Here is a 24,828-nt window from a genome sequence, read left to right as displayed (position 1 = left end):
TCTTCGAAAGTAGACACCCTCTCCCAGATCAGAATTACAGCCCGGCCTCCGAATGCCCGACACACCGGGAGGTAACCCGAAGTTTGTGGAGTGAACCACCACCGACGGCCGGCTTCCACGGCTGCACGAAGCACACTATCCAGGGAACCGTGCAGTTTTCCTGCTGAACCACCTTCTTCCCACCACCTTTGCAGCCCGGACGCTTGCTGAAGGTATCGTTTGAGTTGGCACAGCCACGGAGCGGGTGCCTGGTTAGCCCCGAGCTCAAGGGTCATTCGTCCCGCTAGACATTCCAGATCCACGCACCATTTCCTGGAAACGCAAGGGTTCCTGGGAGAAGGCCATCTCAGCTCCGTATCTCCGGTCCCCGCCTGGCCGGATCAGAGGAAGAGGCAGCACAGGAAATGGAGAAGTTGTCTACGGCCTGCTCCGGGACAAGAAAATCCTCAGCCAGTAACCAGGTGATTTTTTGAAGCACTGGTTTTTCAAAACCCCCAGGTGGGGTGAGAAGACGTGGGGGACAGTCAGAGCTGGGCTCAAGCAAGACGGGACATCAAGGGCAGCTGCTCACACTCGGAAGGGTGCCTCTGCCCTGCTCCCACCCCCGCGGATGCAAAGACGAGGCCCACGTTTTGAAAAATATAAAATTTTAATAAAGGCTACATCTCTTAATTGCAATAATTATTGTACCAAGTAGATTTCCTTAAATGAACTCTTTATAGTGCATAATTTACAGTATAAGTAGAACAAAATGCCATGGCGAAAGTCGTTGAGTACAAGACTTGTAATAAAAAGGCGTAAAATATATTTATACATAAACCCCTTTCAAAAAACAAGGGAAAGCTTGAGCCCTCAATATAGGGCGACGCACGGAGCAGGACCCCGTGCAGGTACAGGTACTGTACTGATTTAAAGTCAAGCACTAGAGATAGTGGATTAATACTCTCTTGTCATACAATATATACAGACATATAGTACAAGGAACAATGGCAAACAGAATGTACAGATGAACTTCACACAAAAACCCGAACGTCAAAATGAAGGTGTCTGGAGGAAAGCGTGCTGCTAGGTCTTGCCACAACTGTCCACTTCTTTGCAGGGCCGGGGGGGGGGGGGGGTCGGGGTGGTTTCCAGAACGGCGGTGGTCCAAAGACTAAAACAAAAAAACCCACAAAACCCAAAAAACCTCCCCCCACCCCCCCCAAACTCCAAGGAGTCGTTATCTCAATAAAAGCACAAGTTGAACTCCAAGGTCCTAGCAAGCCTCCGCCATGGGGCGCCGGACCTTGGTGGGGTTAGAAAAGTTACTGAGTAAATCTGGGGTCCCAAAAGGGAGGCTTCCCACCCTGCACCCCACAATGGATCCCCATCCAATGTGATGACACTACATGGCGGTGACGTTGCCATATAAATCAGGGCCTTTACGACAAAATAGAGCAGCACAGAAAGAAAAAAATGCACCAATTTCTGCGTGTGTCAATGGTAGGGCACCATTTGTAAAAGTCTATCTTCGCTTGGAGAAGGGCAGGGCAAAGCATAAGAAATCCTCTTTTAATGAAGAAATCATTCATGCAGTCCTAGCTCAACCCCTAAGTTTGGATAGGGCAATTAAAACTTCCTCTCTCCCCCTTCTGTGTTTAAAGCAGCATATCCATAAACTGGGGACAGGGGGAATCAATTGTTCAATAAATAGCAGTAAGGGTTCCTGTTCAGGTAAGCTATACACAGTTTCTCTTAGTTTATGGATTTCAGATCCCTAGGCAGTCATATATTATGTATGGCAGTCTCTCAAATACAGTCAGTATCTTCAATAGCCAAGAGTGGTCATGTTTTTAATAAATAGTTCAGGCTTTTCTTATCTCAGTACCCAGCTCGTGAATAATGAAAACCAACCTCCCCCTCCCCCCACCCTCCTCCCCAAGTGGCCAGTGGCCAATTCTCCCTTAGACTTCGTCTTCTTCATTGGTTTAGTTTTCCTTCAAAAGGTCTTGTCGCGGTCCGTCACGGCCAAGGCCGGGGGCGTGGGTGTTGGCCCCCACAGTCCGCCAGAGCCCGACCTCAAGGGCTCAATCGATCCTCTCCACCTTCCCCAGAATCCTGCCTTCGTACATGGGGAGCACGGCTTCATCGTCCCAGATCTCCTCAAACACGGCTCCGCAGGCAAACTCGTCGCTTGCTTTTTTGAAGTAATACCTTAAAAGGAAAACCCAAAACGCGTCTTGGTTAAGACTGCATTTTCTGCTTTGTTTAAAAGAGAGGTTATGTCAACACCGAGACGACAAAGGGGTCCTGAGGGTTCTGCTGCAGCTGGCGTGCATGTAAACCTCGGCCCGCATCCGACTGACGACGGCCACCGGGGCATCACGGGAGGCCACCCCGGGAGCAGCGGGCCGGGCGGCCAACCGCCTGCGGACAGCTCCGAGGCTGCGGTCTTCGGCCCGGCACGCACACCAGGGCAAGCGCACGTTGCGGGCAGAGCTGTCTGCTTTCTCCCTTTTTACCCAGGGGAGCATGGGGAGGGCAAAACATGCCTGGTGCATCTGCAGCAGCAGCTGAGACGGGCCCCTCAGAGAGGCCCCAGCCCCCCTGGACCTGCAGAAGTCCGGAGAAGGCAGAGACCCCAGCCTCCGCTGCCCACAGGCCCGCTCTCCTGGCCCGACCCCGGCTCAGCCATGGGACAGGCTGCTCTCCTCAGTGGCCCCTGCGGGAGGCTGGCCAGCCCCACCTTGCTTCCCAGGGCTGCAGACTGGCCCCGGCCCGCTGCTCTCCCCTCTTCCCCTCTTCGCCCCGTTTCCCTCCCACCCCTCCGGGGTCAAACACTAAAGACCCTTCTATTATGCCCGTTGATTAAAGCTTCCTTTTATCCCACCCCAGACTTCTTTCTTCTAAGGCTGTTTAATTGTCTGGACGCAAATGACCGGCCTCCCTCAGGAGAGCCACATTCAGAAACGACAGCTTGTCCTCCAGGCGGGCTCACCCCCAAGCCCCTTCCTTCCCCGGTCCCCTTCCAGGGAGACCCCCTCAGGCGGATTAAACTCGCCCCTGCAAGCCGGCACCTCCAGCCAATAAAGGCCACTCACGGAGGGAGGGTCACGATCCTCTGGGGGTTGGGCGGGGGGGGGGGGGGGGGGGGGGGGGTGGCCGGCTCTCTAAAAAATTCAATTGTGTCTCAGGGTTACAGTTGGTTTTTGTTTCTGTCTTTTCATTAAAAAAAAAAAAAAAAAAGAATTCCCCTTGGTTAGAGCTAAACTTCTTTCCTCTTTAATGAAGGCAAGCCAAATACTTTCATAGGAGATAAGGCTGAATAAAGTGAACCAGCTGGGTTTAGTCAAGGTTCCTGGTTTTTAGCCCTCGCAGCTGGGCCACAGCACCGGGGTGAACGGCACGGCCCGGACGGGTCAGTGGGGAGAGCGCTTCCTATCGAGGGGGTCGGAACACTCGGGGGGCTGGAGAGGAGATGGGGGTGGGGGGGAGGGGCATTGTGCACAGGAGATGCCGGAAAGAGAGGGGGGGAGGCCACCTTTCCCACAAGGGTCTCCCGTTCTGACGTCCCCCTCCATTGGGCCCCACGGCCCCCCAGCTCTGACCCCCCAGGTCTACCGAGTTGGGCCCTCTCTGGGCACCTCTGAGCAAACACACAGTGACCTTTCACAGAAATACAACCTCTTCCAGAGAGGAGAGAGGCCGCGCGTTCCCTCGGCCCCAGCCCCAAGACTTCAAACACACTGTGCTGCCCTCATTTTCTCTAAGAAACGGGCTTTTCCACTGCAACATGCTTTCTGTGGCAAACTTTGCTTTCTTCTGACATCTGGCACCGATAGCGTCTGGCACGTCTGGAGAGACTGTTCTCCTTTTGAACCCCTGCCATGTTGAGATGACTCAATGCGGCCCAGGTCCCCCACTCCCGTGGCCCCATCCCCGCTGGGCTTTTTTATTGGGGGGGGTGTTGCTGAGGGGGAGCCCCACCCCTGCCGGGCGGGCCAGGCACGACACCCTGTGCCCCCACGAGCCAGGAGAGCAAGTACAGAGAGATAAGGCGGCTGGGAAGGGCCTGGCCACAGCCTGATCCAATCAGTAAAGAATTTGAGAGTCAACCATTTGTGCAAGTCTTTGTGCATTAAAGGGGAGGCCGAGGCTTCAAAGCCAGGCTTATTAAGTGTGCCTTAGGAAAAAAAAAAAAAAAAAAAAAAAATCAGAGCCAGATGTGGCCGGAGTGGCCGAGTGCGGACCCTCCCCTGCAGCCTCAGCTCGGCGCTCCGTGGCCCTTTCTCCCCTGAAGGTCACCTGCAGCTCCACTCAAAGTCCAGCCGAGTCAAAGCTGAGATCAAAATGAATCCCTGGAGGGGCACACTTGTGTAATTAGTTTCACCTTGTGTCTGTTCAAGATAAAAAAGAAAGAAGAAGAAGACGACGACGAAGAAGCGGAAGCAGCCAGGCCCGTGCCCCAATCCCTCTGCAACATTTGCAGCATTGTCTCTGCCCCGCCGTAAAATGGAAAGATCTAAGCCCAGCTCCACACCCTGCTTCTCGGTCACTGACAGGGTCCTGGCCTCGGAGCCCTATCCTTCCCCTGCAAAAGGAAATCACTGTGGGCCCCCGCCCCAGTCAGCGCCAAGGCAGAGTGCCTGGGAGAGATACGCAAGGCCCGCTCTGGCAGGGACAAGGTCTCGGGGTCCTGGAGGCGGACTCCGGGAGCCAGCGCCCACCGGCAGGTTGCTAAGTGCTATTCGGGTTCTCCGTTCCCATCCTGGGCTGGCGGCGGGAACGGGCGGGCACCTTCCGAGCACGTATCGTGCTCCTCCTGAAGCTGTGTGCGCCCGGGCACCTCACCTGCCTCCCCCTTGCCCTGGCCCTGCACATGGCACCCCAGACACAGCTGTAGCAGAACCCACATATTCCCTTGGGATGAAGGCCATGTGAGGAGGGGCGGCTAGGCCTCCGGGCGAACGGGGGTGGAGTCATCACCCACCCCAAGTTAAGGGGAAAGTCACCAAGAAAATGGTCCCTGCTCTTGGATCCTCTCGGGGGCCGTAGGAGGCCAGAGGAGCATCTCCGCTGAGCAGGCAGGGAAAGGAAGCCTGGGCTGGGGGGGGGGCAGGTTCCCTCGCCAAGGCCCCAGCAGAAAGAGTAGCCAGCCCTGTCCGCCCGGTGCCCACCCATGGGTCCTGCCCCTTCTCTGATGAGCATTCCTGCTTCACATGGCCCGTTCACCACAGGAGGCAGTTCTTCAGACAGAAAGGCTGAGTAAGGAGAATGCTGTCTAGATTCCTAGGCAATGGTCCCTGCCCTTCCCCAAGCCTTCAGCGTGGACAGTCTCCCCTAGACCAAGCCTCCCTCACTGGTCGGTCCGTCTGTCTCTCCCCGACACACACACCCCTCCTCTCCCTTTCAGGTAGGGCGTCCACAAGATGGCCCAAGCCCAGCTCTCCTGGCAAAGCCCCTTTTCCCCTCAGAGTCTCATTCACCTGGTAGAAAAAGCTCGTCCCGGTCCCCACAGAGCCCTCCCAGAGGCCTCCCTGCTGCTGTGTTATTTCTGTCAGTGGTGACGGGAGAGAGGAAATGAGAAGGAACCAAGCACCAGGCAGCCCGATGGCCTCCCGAAGCGCCTGCCTCCTGGCCCCTCCCGGGTCCGGCCGGGCCAGGGAAGCGACTCTGGCTCTCGGTTCTGAGCAAACAAACTCTGGAGCGGCAAGAAGCCGCAAGGCCCTTACCTATAATTTCCCTTTTTGCTGAGCTGCTCTTTAAAGTGGCCCAGGGTCAAGCTCTGAGCCTTCAGCATCCTCCTGTATGGAATTTCTTCTCCACAGAAAAAGTACGTGACGACCAGCTCGCTGGCCTGGAGCGCGTGCACCGCCGCCAGCTTCTTTGGCTCTTTGTGACTGAAAAATAGGATGGAACGCAACGAGTTCAGCATCCGAAGGCAGCAAGTGCTCCCGGCACACACACAGGCTCTCAAACAGTCTCCAGAGATAAAGCGGGGCTGTAGCTAGAAGCTCAAAGGGGGCTTGGGTGTGGGGGCCCCTGGATCACAGAGGCAGCCACCTCTGGGAGCACACAGCCCACCTCCGGGTCACCTGCATGGCGCACACAGGAAGGGACAGTTTCCTTTTGGTTGTAGACACTGCTATTGTTTCCCTCGCTAGCTCCAAAAGGGGGGGGGGGGTGGGGAACAGAACAGTCTCCTTCAGGATGGCACACGGGGTGCCTGCCAATGAAGACGGGAGGAGAAGCGACCACAGAGCCATGGGAATGCTGTAGAGACAAACCAGAGCATCTCCTGGGATGGCGTGGATGCCAGAGCCCCCTGGGAAGGCGAGCCCAGGCATTGTGACCTCCCCTCGTTTATTCGGAGTTTGTAGAGTGGCATTAAGAAGAAAAAAGACAGCTGGTACCCTTCAGGTCGACCAATGAAAACAAAAGGGTCCAGGGCGGTGGCTTATTCAGGACCTCAAACGTTGCTCATCGCTCAAGAGGAACAAGTTAAGCCAAGAAACCTCGAATCACTGAGCCCATTTCACACCCCTGCAGATTTCTTTCTAACTGCACCAGCCTGTGAACGAACCAAGCTGCTCGGTCCACTTTGCAAGAGTGTAAATTGACGACAAGGATCGTGGCCCGACTGGGGAAGGCAACCAACAGAGCAAACAAAGCAAAACAACAAACACTGTCCTCTCTCCATCTCTGCAATGGCGGAGACTCCTCTTCCTGCTCAAAGTTTCCAACTTGCTAACTTCAAGCTGAACGAAGGCAACTTTTCCATCCAGGTCTGGGGACCCCTTTTATCCACCTGCTAACGGCGTCACATCTCAGCTCTTTGATGGCGGCGTGCCCAGGAGCCCTGAGCCACCCACCTCTTCGGGAAACAACACCTGTGTACGAGCCACGGTGCGTTTCCCGGTAAAGGCCGAGTTTCCGAGATCCTGGTTTACGGTCACCTCTGCATCTGCTGGTCCTCGTTGCTAATGTTAAAATCGAGGTGATTTTAACCTACTAGAAAAAATTTCCAAAAAATCCCAACGCCAGAGAGTTGACGCCCTGAAACGTAAACCACGAGGCGGATCCCAGGAAGGTCGGGGTAAAGACACTCACTCTTCTGAAGCCAGGCTTGGGTTAGAGGAGGGCGTGGCTCCCGCCTGACCAACGGCCGAGTGGTTCCTGTCCCTCTGCTGACTGGCCGCACAGCACCTGAGGGCACACAGCCGGAGCGGAGGATTGAGAGAGAAGCCTGCTGTCCCCTGGCAAAGGGGGAGCAGACAGAAAAGGAGCTCCCCGAAGGCCCTAAAGAGACACAGAGCCAACTTCCATCCCAATCGGGCACAGCCATCCTAGGTCCCCTGGGAGCCTGGGACTGGACACTGCCAGCCCAGGCCAAGGGCTGAGCTCTAAGTTCGCCACCAGTCACGGCTTCTTACGTGTTCATCTAACCGGCTTCACGTGATCAGGGCGGCTGTAGGGAACGGGATTTGTAAGGAATTACTGAAATTCATTCTCCTGCAAGGCCTGACTTGCCCAACAAACAGATCCTTTACCGGCTGGCTCTTCAGAACAAACAGAACTGAGAGGAACAATTTCTAGCAGGTGGGAAGGGGACTCGTCATATGGCCAGAAGCCTCCCCTCCTCCCTGAGGGGCGACGGAGACCCAGGTAGAGAGGGCAAGAGGCCCTTTTGTGAGAGGCCAGGTCCCAGCCTCTGCCTTCACCTCTGTGCTGCTTGCACTCACCGCTGCTTGGGGGGCTTGGACACCTCGGCCAGCCTGCGGCAGGCTTCCTCTAGCTGCGCCAGCGTGTTGGGTGGGGTCAGGGGAGGCATCGCGGGGTCCTGGGTGAATGGGTGGGCTCGGGGGGCAGCGCGGGGGTGCCCGTTACTGCCCCCCAGCAGGTGGTGCCGGCCGGCTCGCTCGGCGGGGGACGCGCGGGCGCAGTCTAAGGGGTAGGCCCTTTTTGTGCTCTGGGCACTGAACAAGGAAGGAGAGAGAAAGCAGAAGGAAAGAAACTGGGTTAGAGAAACTGGAAAATATGACTTCAATAGAAACTTCTCTGTTCTGCCTTCAAAGAGAGGAGAGAAGAAAAAAAAAACCCCTACCATAACACGCACAGGGGGTGTTGCCAAAACATGGCATTTTTGTGGTCTGCTCAATCCAACGTTTAATATTAAGGCGGCAGGAGCAAACAGTCATATTTGTTTTCGGCCCACTGCAAAATTAGCCATCCCCACGATACCTCTGTGGTGACTGCCCGTGACCCCCGCCGCGGCCGCGGTGTTTACCTATGGGGCTTGGGCTTGCTCTGCCGCTCACTCTCCAGCATCCACTGCCAGACATCCTGCGACCTGTCTCCTTCCTCCCCAGGCAGCTGCAGGGCCCCGGGTCCGCCTGGGGCGCCTCCTTCCCTGGCTGGCAGGGCCGGGCCCGGCTCCACGCTTTTCCCGGTCCGTCTGGGCGGGGTACCACCTCTGCTGCTGCGGGGAACCAAGAACCACACCCATCCCAGGGGCCCCGTCACACCTCTGGGACCCCTTGAACCGGCGGGTTCAGCGGGTTGGGGGGGGCAGGGGGACACCAAAGACCCCGCCCCCCGCGCCTCCCTCCCGGAAGCCGAGTGCCCGTGACCTCCGACCCCCACCGGGAAGCTCCAGAATCGCCAGTCTGCCCTCCACACTTACCCGAACTGCTCGGCCGGCACGGGCTCCAGAGCCCTGGGGTGGCTCTTGCACTTCGAGTAGCAGTAATACTCGGAGCCCCCCGGGCAGAAGCAGCGCACCCTCTGTGCGGCCTCCGCCTCAATCTCCTCCTTGGTCTTGGGGAGGGCGTGGTGGTGGATGTAGTGGTGGTGGACGTGCTTCGTCGTCTGCTTGGTCACGAAGCCCTTGGCTCCCAGGAGGGGGCAACCGGCCTGCGAGGCGGCCACGGGGGGCAACTTGCCCCCGGGCGGGAGGAGGGGGTGGTGCTGCTGGTGGTGGTGGTGGTGGTCGGGGGAACGGGAGCGGGGGCTGTAGCGGCCCACGCCCGGCGACTGGCAGCCGGGGGTCTTGAGGACCCTGGACAGGTGGTCGTCCAGAATGGTCTGCGGGTCCTCCTCGTAGCTGCCGGAGGGCAGGAGGGAGAGGGGGTGCGGGGTGGGGCCCCCCTCCCTGGAGCTCAGCGCTAGCTCAGAGGCCTCCTTCTCTTCATCCTGGAGGGAAAGGCAGCACAGGGGTGGGGCGGGGGGGGGGGCGGTTTAAGCGGACAAGCAAGCAGCAGGGAACGGCCAAGTCTCCAGTGGGCCGGGGGGAGGGGCAGGGCCACGGCTGCGCAGGGCGGGGCCACAGCTGCGCAGGGTGGGGGGGGTCGGGGTGGGGGTGTCGGGGGGGCGGGGCCACGGCACAGAGGTGGGGCCGCAGCAAAGGCACCTGCCAGCCAGCCAGCCAGCCCCAGGGTGGGCCGTGGGGGTGGGGGCGGGGAGAGGGACAGGCCCCAGCGCTACCTCTCGGATCTGCTGCAGGCGCTCCTCCAGGCTGTGCCGGCTCTCCAGCTCCAGCTTCAGCTTCTCCAGCCTGGAGATGAGCTCGGCCGCAAAGGTGGCCGGCTCCACGGGGGTCATCTCCTTGGGCAGGCGGTGGGTTCTCTACGGGGTGCGGGGAGGGGAGACACGACGCACGTTCAGGAGGGCCGGCACGCGGCGCCCGCCGGAGCTTCCCGGGCGCGGTGGCCACGGCCACGGCCGCACGGGCGGGCGGAGAGCGGCAGGCGCGGCGCCCCGGCTGCTCCGGAGCTTTATGCGCCGTCGCCGCGACCTCATGGAGTGCCATGGTCCCCACCAGCGTTTGCCTTGGGCAGGAGCAGTTGGTCGCACTCCGAGAGGCCCCGCTTGTTCTCTCTGTAGTACAACCAGCCCATCAGTAGCTACTCTGAAGTAGAAAATCTTCAAAGACTGTTGTCAAACATCAAAAAAAAAAAAAAAAAAAAAAAAAAAAAAAAGGCAGCTCTCTGAGGTGGGGAGGGGAGAGGGACAACTCAAGGAATAAAAAAGTAGAGTCTAAACAGAAAGGGAGCTGGAAATTAAAAAAAAAAAAAAATAATAAGATTGGAAGGGAGGTGGGGGTGGGGGAGGGAGAAAGGGGGAAAAAAAGGGAGTCACACGGCCGGATCAGAAGAAGTGGTAATTTATTTCCTGGCCGCACACTGCGCACCTTTGAGGTGGTGTTGTCTCAACAGTGTCCTAGATCTCCCTGGTTCTCTCCACCCCTCCTCCCCGTCTCTTTGTACAGAAAATGAAGAAAGATGCTGCGGGCTAGTAGCAGAACACTGCTGAGCTTGGCTGCCTGAAGCTGATCTATCAAGGGAAAAGGGAACATCTCCAAATCAAGTGCAGAATATAAAAAGGCATCGAGGATGCCTGCCAAGAGCAGCAAACAGAGAACTCCCACCGCCCGGCTCTCTGTCCTCCTGTCCTCCCGCCACCCCCTCCCCTGGCTTGTCTGCCTCCCTCTTCCTCACTCCCCTCTTGCTCTGCCCTTTGCTTTAGGGTAGGCGGGGGCATCGGAGAGCCAACCTGCGAAAGCCGGCTTTTCCCTGCAGAGAGCAGGCCTCACCACCATGACCACTTAGCCGCAGAACGGAGTGGGGGAAAGAGAAGGCCCCCCAACCCCAACCCCCACACCCACCCCCTGTAGGAGCCGGCCCTTCTCATGGAGGCTGGCTCCGCGCAGCCCCGATCAAAGCGCTGCCTTGTGGAGAAAGTCGATTTGCGCACCCCAGGACCAAATCATCTAATTTACAAGCTTGGGCCACAGAACTTTTCTTTATTAACACACGTTCGCCCCCTGCATCCCCCAACGCCCAGCTGAAAAAATCTGTATCATCAATACTGTTGTGTTTGGGGGGTAATATTACTGAGGAGGGGAGGGGGATGCTGAAGGTCCCCAGAAAAGCATCCTAACAGACCAATTTTAGGACAAAGTCTGCCCCGTGGGAAGGGCTTTTGGAGAGGAGTTGCTCTAGCAACTAACACCCCATGCACTAATGCAATGTGGGATTAGCAATGTGACGTGTTAATTTTCTGAATGCAACCTAACTGATGAACCAACTGAATTCTTGGAAGCCGGCAGAAAGGATTCACAGACAGAGATGCCGCTCAAAGGCGGGCACTCTCTTCCCCTGCCCAGGGAGCAGTTTTCTTGCAGTCTGGGTCTCAGCGGATTGCATGAGGCTTCTGAGGCTTTGCAGAGTACAGGGGGCCACATGCTGGCTGCCCTCCATGACGTGGAAACAGATGGGGGAGAGGCCAGGAAAGCATCTTCACGCTTTGGTGGCCTCTCACATCAGTCGCAGGGAGGAACTGTTTATGAGATCCTTGCTTCCAAACACTTCACTCGTTCTGCATTCATTAGGTGCAGATCCAACTGCAGGTATTAAACCAAGTTCTGGGGTTGGGAACAGACAGGACAGAACAGCTGCCCTCCAGGGCTTGGGAAGTCAACAGGAGAAATGGCCAAGTACATAGATGAATGGAGGACCGAAACGATCGAGCTGTACCGTCAACACGAGGAGAATGTCTCAGGGACAGGATTTTCCTTCTGCAGGAGGCAGAGATTTCTCTAGTCTCCTCATTCACGGATTCAGTCAACACATCTTAGTCAACACCTGTTACGTGCCAGGCGCTGTTCTAGTCTCTGTGGACAGAGCTTTCAACATCACAGACACAACTCCCTGCCCTCAAGGGACTTCCATTCTAGCGGGAACCCGATGAGAAGCATGGACTAACTCCTACCATTTCTTGGTTTCTGGAAAAGCACTGGTATGGTTTTCTCATGGAGAATTTTCTTTTTTGAATTGAGAAAACGTAGAAGTTCAAGCAGGTCATCTTGAGCTCTACTCTGCTCAGCATCACACCTCAAGGAAGCATGTAACACCTCTTGCCTGGCTCCTCCCTTCCCCTTCCCCTAGTGGACCCCCCCCCCCAGACCCTGCTCCTCCTCTTACCCTAGACCTCCCTCCTTCCACCTTCCATCCCTTTTCTTCAAGACTCAACACGGCTGAAAACATCTGCCTTCCCCACCAGACTGTACTCACCGGGAAATGAGGTAGAGACACTTGGCCATTGGCCTTCACACTGCGATGCATTTCTCTCTGGAGCTGTTTCTTACTCCCCACACGATAAGGAGGGATTCCATCTCTAAGGGAAGGGAAAAGACAGAAGCCACAGGCTCACGAGGATGCTTTCAGGATGTGGGCTGATTCACAAGCCATTCTGAGATCCCACCGGAGGTCAGAGCCACCCACCTCCATGCAAGTGTACCACCGTCCTGGGCGCCATGGCTGTTCCCAAGGTTGGATTGAAAGATCAATCCCAGATCGAACTGCCAAACTCCCTCTCAGGTTCAGGATCGTTGACTTGGAAAGAGCTTGGTAAAGCTCATCTCTCAAGCTCTGCCTTCGAGCGGATTACATTCCGGCCAGCCCAAAGTAAAGGCTCCCCTGTTTTATTTTACAGGTGTCCCAAGCAGGAGAATCTAAGGCCCCTTTGGTCCTCCCAACCGTCTGTCATACTGCCCCAAATCAGGAAACCAGGGCCTTATGGAGCCCACCAGGGCAAAATATTGTAAGAAGAGGGACCACGCCCGCAGAAGACTGAGCAAGACTGAGCCAGGCATTAATGAAGGTGTGTGTAATTCTCCAACAGTCAAGCTCCCGACTGTTTCCAAATTTCTTCATTTTATAAATCACCACAAGAGGGGCGCCTGGGTGGCTCAGTCGGTTAAGCATCCGACTTCAGCTCAGGTCATGATCTCGCGGTCTGTGAGTTCAAGCCCTGCATCGGGCTGTGTGCTGACAGCTCAGAGCCTGGAGCCTGTTTTGGATTCTGTGTCTCCCTCTCTCTCTGACCCTCCCCCGTTCATGCTCTGTCTGTCTCTGTCTCAAAAATAAATAAATGTTAAAAAAATTAAAAAAAAAAAAATCACCACAAGAATATCTTTGGGCTCCTTCCTTCCCTCAGCTCCAAACCCTCCCACCCCCAAACTAAGGAAGTGCCAAGGACACACGATTAATGTGGGCATAAAGAGAAAGCCCCTACTATGTGGCATTCTGTGCAATTCGTTCAAATGTTTGAGTACCTACTATGTGTCAGACCTTGTTCCAGGCACTGGGTGAGACAGCAGCGAAGGAAGGGGACAAAAATGCAGACAATTGCCCTCACAAGGCTTAAGGTCTAATGGGTGGCAGGCAAGAAGCAAAAATACAAAAACAAAGTCTACAGCAGCTGAGAAAGTGGTATGCACTAGGACAAAATACAGGGCAGGAAATGGGAAGAAAGGATGCGGTGGGGGGTGAGGGGGAGTTCCGATGGAGTTCTCGCAGTGAGGGTGACCTTTGAGCAAAGACCTGAAGGCAGGATGAGCCCCTATGTCCTTCATCTTTTAAAGCAAGTGGACTTAAGAAAAGCCTCCACCCCGGCTAGTCTGCACTAAAACATGACTTGGCACTAGTAGGATTTCTTTTAAAAAGAAATTTGAGCTTGGAAGTCGTCAAACGCTCAAGGTGTGACTATTTTCCCATTGCTGTCCCTTCTGGAGGCCACTTATTTACAAAAGCGCCAGGGTTCCAACATTCCCATACTGAATCATACTTGGAGGCTGTAAACATCGAGATTAGGTAGTTGGTTATTTCCCCTTTCCCGGTGTTTTGTTCATCACAGGGTGGAAGGAAGAAAAACATCTGGGCTCATCAGCAGTGGGTGAAAGTCAGCAATGCCTAAAAATACCCGGGAGCACACGGGGGCAACTGGTTGACCTCTAGCTCCTCATGTGTAATGCCCTAAAATTCCAAGTGGCTGAAATTTCCAGAAGTCTGTTGACCTAGGCCAGATCACAGGGCCACCGGGGGGATGATACAGATCGACCACGGTAGGTCAATACATCAATGAGGTATGTCAGCCCAACTCCGGCTAGGAATTAGCACGTGAAGGAGCCTTATACTGAGGACACAAGGGGAGAAACAGGATTAATCTAAAGCAAGGACATACACACAGGGTGAGCCCCGTCCCAGAGAAAGGCCAAGAGGGCCAGAGATAGCACGCCAGTTGACCAGCGCAGGTTGAGAGTCCCAGACATCTTCTCACTCACTTGACCGGGCCCTGGAAGGCCAGGCGGGATAAAAGGTTCTAGGTTCAGAAACTTACTGAACCACCTAGAATGTATTCACCGGAACTCCATGTTTTCACCATGGGATCACCTCCGAGACGGGAGAAAACTGGGTGCTCACGAGCTGAGCTTGACCAGCTGTTACTGGCTTGGCCAGTAACCAGATTCTACACCAGGGGTCTGACTCTAACTCGAGGCTGCCAGCCCCCACGTACCGGTTCCCACTGTAGGTCAGACACACGTGACGTCTAATCCGACTGTATTCTCACAAAATCCCAAATTCACCAAGTTTTAAGATGGTCAGGGACTCTCTGCAGCTCTCCTAGAGTCAGTCAGTAGCAGTTAGACCCAGGGTACAAATCTGAGCCACTGCTGGGCCCCAGAACAGGTGTCCTTAACTCAGCAACCCACCCTCCCGCCCCACCTGGAGGTGCCAAGCTTCCTGATGGCCCATTCGTTAAGCCCTGTGAAGTCACGTGACATTCTGAAGGGGCGAATGGAAGATGTGGGGAACATTCTGGAACATCCTACCCCACCACTTAGCACTCACTGGCTACGGGGCATGCCAGGTGGTTCCCAAGGCACAGTGAAGATCCCCTTGTCTCTTACCTAACGTTCCTTGTGGGGTGGGCGTGACCACGGGGGTCCCCTAGATTGCATCTCACATTGGTATAACCAACTTCTACTGCCCCAGGGCTGCAAGACAAGGTCCCTGCCTTTCTCTCCTGACCAGCAACTCCTCTGGGGACTTAATAAGTAAGGATAGATGGCCTCTGCCCCAGGCCTCCTTCCTGACAATGTCGGGGGGAAGGAATCAAGCACCCCCCAGACTTTGCCGTGACACAGGCAAGGCTTCAAGAGTCCTGGAGGAGGTCCCCATCCACCTCCTCCGAGACTCTGTCCTCGGGTGCCAGCCAGTAGCCTCTGCTCTTCCCCTGTCCACACAGATGCAAATTAGTGGGCTCTTTTACACCTCTTTTGCTCCTTCCATACAGGACAGAAGGAAGAAGAGAACTGGAGGAAGTACGTAGAGCTTCTCTGCGGGGGAAGCAGGTCCCTGGCCAATCGAAGGCAAGAGGAACAAATGATTCCAGCACCCCCACCTCCCAACCAATGCACGCCCCCACCACACCCGGGGCAGATGCCAACAGCGGGACAGGAAACTCGTGACCAGGGCAGACAAGAGACGTCAACTTGTAGAGGCTCAGAGGCGTAACCGGTGCCTTCACGGAAATGGCGCTTTACCTCCCCACCAGCCAAGAGTCCTCTTCCAAAACAGCCGCTCATTCCAGAAGAGGGCCACTCTTCTTTGGGCTCAGGCCCTAAAAGTCTACGATCCATTTCCTGGATGCTCAACGCTGCGAGCTCAAGAGTGTCCGAGTTTTGGTCCCTATACCATCTCCTTTGATTATGAGCCTTTTAGCTAACGAGCCCGCTGCTGGGCCCAGCTGTTTCTGGGGAGCAGTGGTTTTGAAGTGTGGGCTCCACTTAGCTGCCATTTAAGCCGAGCCAATTAGCTTAGCCTTTTGACTCCGCCGTGCCCCGCCTAACCCAAGTGTCGTCCTCCCGAGGCTTCGCCATATACGACTCACTCGTACACGCGTCCACTCGCATTCCCATTTGGCAACCACTCAGAAGGCAGCCTCTGATCGCAGCCAACATCAAAAGCCTGGTTTGTAAGATAAGATAATATTTGAAGTTCACTCAGATGCTTTCCCTGGTGTCCAAAGCAAACCGATAAATAAGATACAAGGAAATAAAAATAAATAAGGAAAAGAACCTGAGCCACCCCTCCGCATGAAACGCGAGGGAAGCATCTTGCGCTGGTTCGGTGACACCCTGGGCGGAAGCTAATGTCGAGCCGATCCCGACTGTTAGAGAGGGCTGCTCTGCGCAAACAGCCAAGACAGATGCCCTCACGCTGCAGACGAAGCTTCCACGCTTCCGGGCAGCCTCTAACACAGAAGCTGCGCTTAGGCGGCAAAGAACCTGCTGCTGGTGATGTTTTCCGCCTCCGCCCACCCCCACGGGCTGCATCTTCCCAGGCCTGATGCCCTAGAACAGTCCCCACAATCCTCTGTGCCCAACACTCCAAGGACTGGGCTTTAGGACTTCGCTGGCAGTCTGGCAGCTAACTTCCCCCCCCAAAAAAAGAAAAAGAAAAGCAAGCAAGCAAGCAAGCAAGCAAGCTATTTCTTCTGAGAATGCAGGTTTCAGAGTAACAGGCTCATAAAACAGCCTTCTCAGACAGAGGCCGACCATGAAGACCCAATCCCCAGCCATCTTTAACAGGGCTTTCTACTTAGCAGGAAAACAGAAGTCAGCAGTGGGCTGTGGGAGAAGGCAATGATTTCTTTGGAGCCCCTGCCAGCTCTGTACCTGTGGGCCCTGGCGCCCGGTTCCCTGAACAGCCAAGTGCAGGCCGGCCCTGCCCAACTTCTACTCGGCCCTCTTTGCAAAGGCCCCCAGGACTTAATTGGTCCTGTGGCAAATGAGACCATTGCTTCTCGGGCTTGTGTCTAATGAACTCCAACCTTCTGGAGTCTATTGAAGGCCGCCTGTGACCCCCTCTCCCCCTCCCAGGCCGGGTCCCCTCCCCAGCTCCCAGCGGGGCGGCCAGGCCCCACTCCCCAGCCCCCCACAGCCCCCCTGGCAGCCAGAGCCGGCCATTGTGACAGGGAGAAACAGCCAGGGCTCTTTTCACGCTTTATGGGGCGCTCCTATTCACTTGTTCAAGGAAATTTCAAAGGGGCCTGCTACCCTCTTATCCCCGCTAAGCTTCCCCAGAAGAACAATGGGCTGAAAGCGGTTCAGTTCAGCTTTTCATCCCCCACACATTTTATTTCTCGCCTGCTCCGTGCTCTCATCTGTGCGAGGCCCACAATTGGCAGAGCTCTGAAGAGGGGTCTAATCCCAGCCCTGGGAATCCCGGGTGACCCGCCCAACACTGGGCAGATCACACACACCCAGGGCCAGCCGGCCAGAAAGTGGCTCGCACAGCCCGGGCCCTCACGCCAAGCCTGAGGAGAGCAGGAGGGCCCAGGGACCCCCAGCGCCTGGCAGCCTGAGACCCTCGGGAACATCTTCCTCCCTCATCCGATGGGCTCTTGATCCGGAGTCCTCTCTGTCCCCCACTGTAGGCAGCATGAGGCAAACCGCCCTGGACAAACATCTCCCCAGAGAGAAGGACCCCGCACTGCTGAGCAATTCGTCCCAGTTGGTATGAACATGCCCAAGGGGGTACAGATGTGATGGCTGCATAGGATAGCCTGCCCACTTGGTTGGGAGAAGATTCAGACAGAGCACCTAACACTCCCGTCAAGAAGATCACAACCGGGCCACCTGGGTGGCTCAGTCTGTTGAGTGTCCAACTCTTGGTTTCAGCTCAGGTCATGATCTCAAGGTTCGTGGGTTTGAGCCCCACATCCAGCTCTGAACTGGCAGCATGGAGCCTCCTTGGGAGTCTCTCTCTCTCTCTCTCTCTCTCTCTCTCTCTGCCCTTCCCCTGCTCACTCATTCTCTCTCTCAAAATAAATAAATAAACTTGAAAAAAAAAAAAAAAAGAAGCTCAGACCCAACATGGAGGCCCCAGGTCTCCGAGCCTTCCAGGCACTTTCCCTTGGCCTTGGGGTCCTGGGTCCTCACCACCAATCCCAGACAGCTACACTGCAGGAGGGGTGAACAACACTGAGGTCCTGCCTCTTGGGACCCAGTGCCCCAAAAAGGAAGCTGCTCATCAAGGGCTTGCCCTTTGCTGTCTCTATATCCAAGTGGACTTTCCTGGCCCACACCCAGCCCCTGGCTACCTAGAACAGCCGGCTGGCCAAGGTAACTTCTCTGATCCCAGACGGGGGCTAGTGGGTGTTCCAAGTCCACAAGTGTCTTAGCTGAAGTGGGAAGGGAGAGAACTTTCAAGTCGTCTCTAAATAAAATTGAGAAAGTTCTTCTGGGAAAGCATTAAGGAAGTGGGGGGCAGTGTGCAGGGGAGAAGTTGCAAATGTGCTCCCTCCTACCCCTCCTCCAACCCATTACAAAAGAAAGCAGTGTGATTCCTTCATAAATAAAAGAAACACAAAGTGGCTCAAAGGTCTCATTATCAACTGGTCCTACTAACATCTCATGTTGGCAATTTACATGCTTGTGGGGAGGGGAGTAATAGGCAAAGAGCAAGGACCTATGTCTGGTCTGGATTTGAGCTCTGTCTTGCAGGGCCAGCACTGGGCCTTACTGTCCCATCTGTGAAAGTCACGAGTGACTGCTTGCCTTCCCGCGTGGGTCTTGTGAGGCTCAAACATGTGCGGGGACTACACCACCAAGTCAGCTTATCATGTACCCAGAGTAACAGCTCCATCCATGGTGGGGACTGAAATGCAGACAAGGACCAGGAAGCAAGCCAAAAACAGTCTCTAAGAAAACTAAACAGAGGCCTTTACGGTCTTAAGTGCATCTGACTTAGGAGATTCACTCAACCCCCTCGTTCAAATCCAACTTACTCTCGTTTTACTCAGCAAGTAAGGCCCCCATGCAATCCACAAATAAAAGCTAAAGGGGTAATGTTGCTAGAGGCGAGCACACACACAGGAGCAGCAAAATGACAGCGGGCAGCCTGACCGAGAGAAAAAAGAATCAACTGTTTTTTCAAAAAGCCAATATGTGTGTACAGGGGCAGACAGCCTTACCTAACCTTGTACTCCAGGAGATACTACAGTAGAGCATGAAAACAGATCTTTGTATTAATTATCGGGATCAAGAAATAAATTATGCCTGGGGCGCCTGGGTGGCTCAGTCCCTGAAGCAACCGACTTCGGCTCAGGTCACGAGCTCGTGTTTTATGAGTTCGAGCCCCACGTCGGGCTCTGTGCTGACAGCAGCCTGGAGCCTGCTTCTGTCTCCCTCTGTGTCTGCTCCTCCCCTGCTCATGCTCTGTCTCTCTCTCTCTCAAAAATAAACAAACATTTAAAAAAATAATAATTAAAAAAAGAAGCGGGTTATGCCTAATACTATCCAACATAAACCAAAAACGTATTCTTTTAAGAACTACGGCGATCAAACGATAATTGTTCTCAGGTGCAGAGACTAAAAGAGTTCAGTCAATATGAAAAACTAACTTCAGTGGGACCCCTCATTTCTCTATGTTGGATGGAAGAGGTGTACCCTTATTCTATTTTTACTATTGCCAAAATACTCTTCTTTTATTAAAACGGAACCTTTCCCCTGGTGGGTCTCTCTCCCTTGACTAACAGGGGAATCTGAGACAACACAGTGAAAGCCGCTGGGGAAAATCAATGGCAGAATCCCAAATCCACCAACCTCATCAACTTCTCTTCCAACTGGTTCCATGCCACAGGCCAACAAACAGGACACTGGCCAACAGAAACCAGGTGATTTCAAACAAACTGGAAGAATAGATGGTCCAGTTTTAGGAAGCTAAAAGGAGAAAACTCTACACATGCCATGATACATGGCTCAGTGGGTTTGCCTTTCAAAACTGGTCCCTTAGCAAAAGAACTTCCTACTGCAAAATACTTGTGGGAAAGCCTTTGAAGACCATTTCTGGAGTGGTAGTTCTCAACTGGACGTTGGGTGAGCTCTTGGGGGAGTTTTGCCCAATCCCAGGCTCCACCTCTCTTGCCTCTGCTGAATCAGAACCTCAAAGGAGGGCAAGAGATGGGGACACCCAGCTCAACACACACACACACACACACACACACACACACACACACACACACACACACACGGTGAGACTCAGAATGGCTGCTCTCTACCCGGAGATCACCACTGCCTGACTTCAAATGACTTACAATGCATATTGTGACCCCCACCTGACGGCCTGCTGACATCATCAGACCTTCCACCCTGAGGACTTGGATTGTGGTTTAGAAAGCAAAGGAACAAACGCTAGGTGGGTGGGGGGCTGGGCGAAATAGGTGAAGAGGACGAAGAGGTACAAACTTCCAGTTTCGAAATAGAAAAGTCAGGGATGAAAAGTACGGCGAAGGGAATATCGTTAAGAACACCGTAGCAACATTGTATGGGGACAGGTGGCGACTACACTTATCGCGGTCAACACTGAGTAATGTATAGAATTGTCGAATCACTACGTTGCACACCTAAAACTAATGAAGCATTGTGTCAACTATTCTTCAAATTTTTTTTTTTTTTTTTTTTTTTTTTTTTTTTTTTTTTTTTTTTTTTAAAGGAACAAACTCTTAGTATGCCAAGTGCAGCCATCTGCAAAAGATCCAAGATCAGACTCCGGAGAGAAGCCCTACTTAGGGGAAGAACCTGACGCGTAGCAGGCACCCGACCAACACTCAGTGAACTGAATCGTGTCCATTTGAACACACCTGTGAGGCAACATTACACCCAGTGGGCCTTCAGAGAGCGCTGGGCGTCTGACCCCCACCTTCAATGCCTTTTCCTTCAGGAACAATGCACACCTGCACACAAAGCTTTCTCACGCCACCCCATCTCCCGCCTGCTGGTTCCGCAGATTGGATTACCTGGGTTTCGAGACCAGCCAAGCACTTCTACCCAGGGAAGAAAGGCGGAATGGCAACCAGAAGATGGGTCTCTCAACTCAAGAAACCTCTGGAGAAGCATCTTAACCTTCTACCTTACTTTCGTTTTCTACCAGTCAACTTTCCTTTCAAGGCTCTAAGCTTGACTCCACCCAGGCTACCACATCACCCCCCTAAACCAGCACTGGCACACTCCCCTCCCGCCAAGCAAAGGTACACACACACACACACACACACACACACACACACACACACACACACGGAGTTTGCAAAGCCAGCTGAGGATGGCTGGCTGAGGACTCTGCCCAGCTGGCCTGGTGAGTCACTGCCAACCGCGTACATGATGGGGATAGCAGGATACTTACACACTACTGTCCGTCATGGACATGGAATCATCAGTCAGTGCATCGCTGGATATCTCGCTATCATTGGCGCTGGTAGCCGGCGCGAAGACATAGCCAGAACCTACGTGGTATGGATTAACAGGGTCGCTCCTCTTGAAGGACCTGCGGGGAAAGTACAACCGCAGTGCGTCACGGCTTCGCACCAGGCACCCAGGTAACCAGGCAATCCGGGGACCCGAGAGTGCGTGATCCCGCCATGTGCTCAGGCCAACCTGCTGCCCAGGGCCAGGTGCTCATCCGGGCAGACGGCAGGGGCCACTGGCTCGCCCTGGGGAGAAAGCAGGCCGGGATCCTGTGCTGTCAAGGGCAAGTCTGTCAGGGGTGACGGGAAGCCATAAGCAGCCCAGGGGCCCCTACCAAGTGCTAAATACACACTCAGATAGAGGAAGGAAAAGGGGGGGCTACTGAGTGAAAGAGGAGAATTAGTCCATACGGGTGAAGGGTCTTCTCCCTCCCCACCACCATACCCAAGCCTACACTGGAGGAACACAGTTCCAGAGCCCCCGAGAGGTCTTTCGCATCCCAACTCCCTGTCTGGGGGTCTGTTGGCGTAGTTCCAGGTTTCGAGCAACCAAAGGCCTGGCGTAACCTTCTCATCTCAACCTGGGTCCAGTACACTGGTCAGATGGGACCGAGACACTCAAGGCTGCCACCCCACCCGGAGCTGGGCCTCTGCCGTGCCCTCCCCCACCTGGGCAGCTAGGCTAAGGCTAAGACCAAGCCCCGCAGGATTAAAATGAGCAGCGCCGCTGGTTCAAAGGAAGGTCCAGGCCCCTCCTCCAGTGTCTCCTGCCCTTTGTTTCGGTGGCCTCAGCCTCCCCGTTCTGCTCTCTTGATCTCCTCCCAGAACAACCAGTGTCCCTGTCCCCTGCTGGGCTGCATTCCTCTTGTGTCACCAGCAAGGGACATAGTGGGGAGGGTGGGGGGGGGGGTGAGGAAGGGGCCACTGTGGTCCGTGAGCTGCAGGAAGGGGAGCCTGTCAAGCCTGAAGCTGCAAGAGGCCTCAATGACAAAGAGCCCAGCACACTCGACTGGGCCCACCCAGTCTAAGCCAACAGCAAAGAACTCAGCTGGGGGAGAAGCGGAAGGCCCAGAAGAGAGGACCTATTCCAGCAGGCCATTGCACAGGTCTCTAAAGATGGCCTTGGGGGTGGCACATGAAAGGGACTCGTGAAAGGTCAAAGCAGTCTCCACGCGTGATCGCGGCAGTCCTATTCACCAGTACGTGTGCAGCACTGTGCTGAGCTCTGGACTGACCCAGCCCGGGTCTCTGGTCTCCTGGCACAAACAGGGCCTGTTCGCAACAGGGGGCGCTGCCACTGGGGAGGCAGACTGCGTCATCACCGGCCCACAAAGAGGGGCACACCTTCACACACATCCTTTCAGCCCCAGCCCATGCTTGCAGCCACCTGGGGGGAGGAGGCGTTCTGGGCACACGGGTGGTGGCTCTGCAGGACAGCAGCCTGTCCCCAGGTCAGAGCTGGGACTCGCCTGCATGACACAGATCTGTTTGGCTCTCACCCAAACCCTTCCTGCCTCCCAATACAAAGACCGGCCTCAACAGTTCAAAAAGTTCTAGCAGCAGGAGTGACCCAGGCCGGGCCCCCAGGCTGGACCGATGGACCGAAGGAGGGTCGGGGTGCGGGCAGGGAGTTGTGGCCACAGTTTGGTGTGAGGGAGTCAACTGGGACAGCTGGGATGGGGAAGACGTGGAAGGGTCAGGGCCCTGTCGTTAAGGCCTGCACTCCAGCTCGAGTGATACCACGAACAAGAAAAGTTACATCCAGGGGCGCCTGGGGGGCTCAGTCAGTTAAGCGTCCGACTTCGGCTCAGGTCGTGATCTCGCAGTGGGTGAGTTCGAGCCCCGCGTCGGGCTCTGTGCCGACAGCTCGGAGCCTGGAGCCGGCTTCTGATTCTGTGTCTCGCTCTCTCTCTGCCCCTCCCCTGCTCATGCTTGGTCTCTCTCTGTCTCTCAGTAATAAATAAACATTTAAAAAAGAAAGAAAGAAAGAAGAAAAGTGACATCCAGAGTCCTAACACGTTAGAGCCAGAACGAACCTCTAGCAGAGAGGACCTAGGCCAAGCCCCTCAGTTTAGAAATGTGACTAAAAACCAAGCATCTCCACAGACGGCACGGTTAGTCCAGGCGGGCCCTTGTTTTTGGCGCGGCCGTGTGCCCAGCACACAGTAGGTGCTCAAGGAACGTCCGCGGCCCCGGCGTCATGCAGCCTCACAACCGTGGCAGGAGGCGCGGAGCCCCAGGTGGGGGCCAAAAGCCGGGTCGGAGGCCACCTGGCTGGAGACCTGGCCACACAGGGAGCCCACATCCAGACTCCCACAGGTGCTCAACATCAGCAGGGACCATCTTAGAAATGGCAGGTGGGTGCAGAATGAACCAGAAAGCACACATGAGGAATGTCACCCTTGAATCTGCTGAATACCTTGGACCAAGGGATGGTCCACTGAACGGGCACTGGGACACTGGCCCTGTCCTTGTATCTGTAGAGGGCAAGGAGTCTCAGGATATCCCCCCAGGATATGCCAGGCTAACTAAATAAGAAGGGAAGGTCCTCCCGGCCTCAGAGCTGGTCCTGCGTCAATATGGGATTTCCAGACACCAGGGCTGGAGAGAGAGAAGCGGTGGGAGCAGAGGAGAGGCAGATGACTTTTCCTGGGGAAGAGACGGGATGAGGAGGATTCAGTAACAATGTCTCCTAACTGATAAGGCAAGTCGATCGGAGGCAGAGGATGGCTGTGTTGGCATCGCCACTAACGGCAGAGCAAGAGGAGACTGGGCTCTTAAGTCAGAACGAAGAAAGTGCTGCCCGCTGGTCCGAGCGGACCCATGGATGTTATGGAATCACCCGAGTCTTGAAAACCGTCCCAAGTACCCAGCTCTCCGGGGGGCCTGGACAGGGCTACCGCCTCACAGCAGGATGAACGAACGAGAGGAAAGTCTCCAGGGTCCCTTCCTGGCTTCAGAAGCCCAGGGCAGGTAAGCGCTCTCAGCCCTGGACAGGGAACAGGAGTGGAGAGGCGAGAACCGCTGCTGGCTCAGCCCCCCGGCCGGCAGGTGACCACAGTCACGTCACCGCCTCCACTGACGTGGGGTCTCTACCTAAGAAGCACACGGGTCAGACTTGGCCAGCGGCACCAAGTTCTTGCGTTCTCTGAAGACTCCAGAGCGCTGCGATTTGGGGAGATGGTAGTCCTACTCCAAAGACCCAACTGCCAACGAAAACAGAGCTGCCGCAACTCTCCTGCAGGGTTTGTGGTGACTTTTCCTTTTTTCAATTTTATTTTTTTTAATTTACGTCCAAATTGGCTAGCGTATGGTGCAACAACGATTTGATGGTGACTTCTAACCACGCGGCGCCGGTGTGTTTGCACGCTGGATGCCTGTCCTGTGCAACCAGACTGTAAACTCCATGAGGGCGAGGATCGGATCGGTCTTCTCTGCGTGCGGCCCCTCAGTGGCGGGGGGGGCGGTGGAGCGTGGCAGGCGCTCTAGACTTTGCTGAACCTCCTTAAAAGACCTGGGACCGTCCTGTGGGTGGCTGGAAAGTTCTTTTAGTCTAAGAGACATCAGTACAAGATCAGGAGAGCCCAGATAGCCCTAAAGAGCATCCGGACCCTCTCTACCCCCCCTCCAGTGCTGCCATCTCTGTGGTATCAACGCACTGACAAGGTCCTGAATTCAACCTCTGCACGGGGGAAAAAGAACTCACTAGAAATCCCTCCCTCCCCGACTAAGAAGACAGCAGACTCCAATCCGTGTGTGCGC

General features: G+C 55.1%; 1 protein-coding gene across 1 annotated transcript in view; it reads right to left on the bottom strand.

The window, feature by feature from the left end:
* Positions 1-630: 630 nt before the first annotated feature.
* Positions 631-24,828, bottom strand: part of AXIN2 (axin 2) — a 29,445-nt gene continuing 5,247 nt past the window's right edge. Inside the window, exons 2-10 of the mRNA XM_086687831.1 lie at positions 21,006-21,146; positions 12,051-12,153; positions 9,463-9,603; positions 8,663-9,171; positions 8,267-8,458; positions 7,722-7,955; positions 7,090-7,185; positions 5,712-5,879; positions 631-2,193 (exon numbers count right to left, since the gene is read on the bottom strand). Of these exons, the coding sequence (XP_086543957.1) occupies positions 2,067-2,193; positions 5,712-5,879; positions 7,090-7,185; positions 7,722-7,955; positions 8,267-8,458; positions 8,663-9,171; positions 9,463-9,603; positions 12,051-12,153; positions 21,006-21,146 (1,711 nt within the window). The 3' untranslated portion in view covers positions 631-2,066. The remainder of the gene's footprint in view (positions 2,194-5,711; positions 5,880-7,089; positions 7,186-7,721; positions 7,956-8,266; positions 8,459-8,662; positions 9,172-9,462; positions 9,604-12,050; positions 12,154-21,005; positions 21,147-24,828) is intronic.

The sequence above is a fragment of the Puma concolor genome, chromosome E1 (genome assembly GCF_028749965.1).
Source record: "Puma concolor isolate L17-30 chromosome E1, mPumCon1.1.hap2, whole genome shotgun sequence".
Lineage (NCBI taxonomy): Eukaryota > Metazoa > Chordata > Mammalia > Carnivora > Felidae > Puma > Puma concolor.
This window is presented reverse-complemented; position numbering and strand designations above follow the sequence as displayed.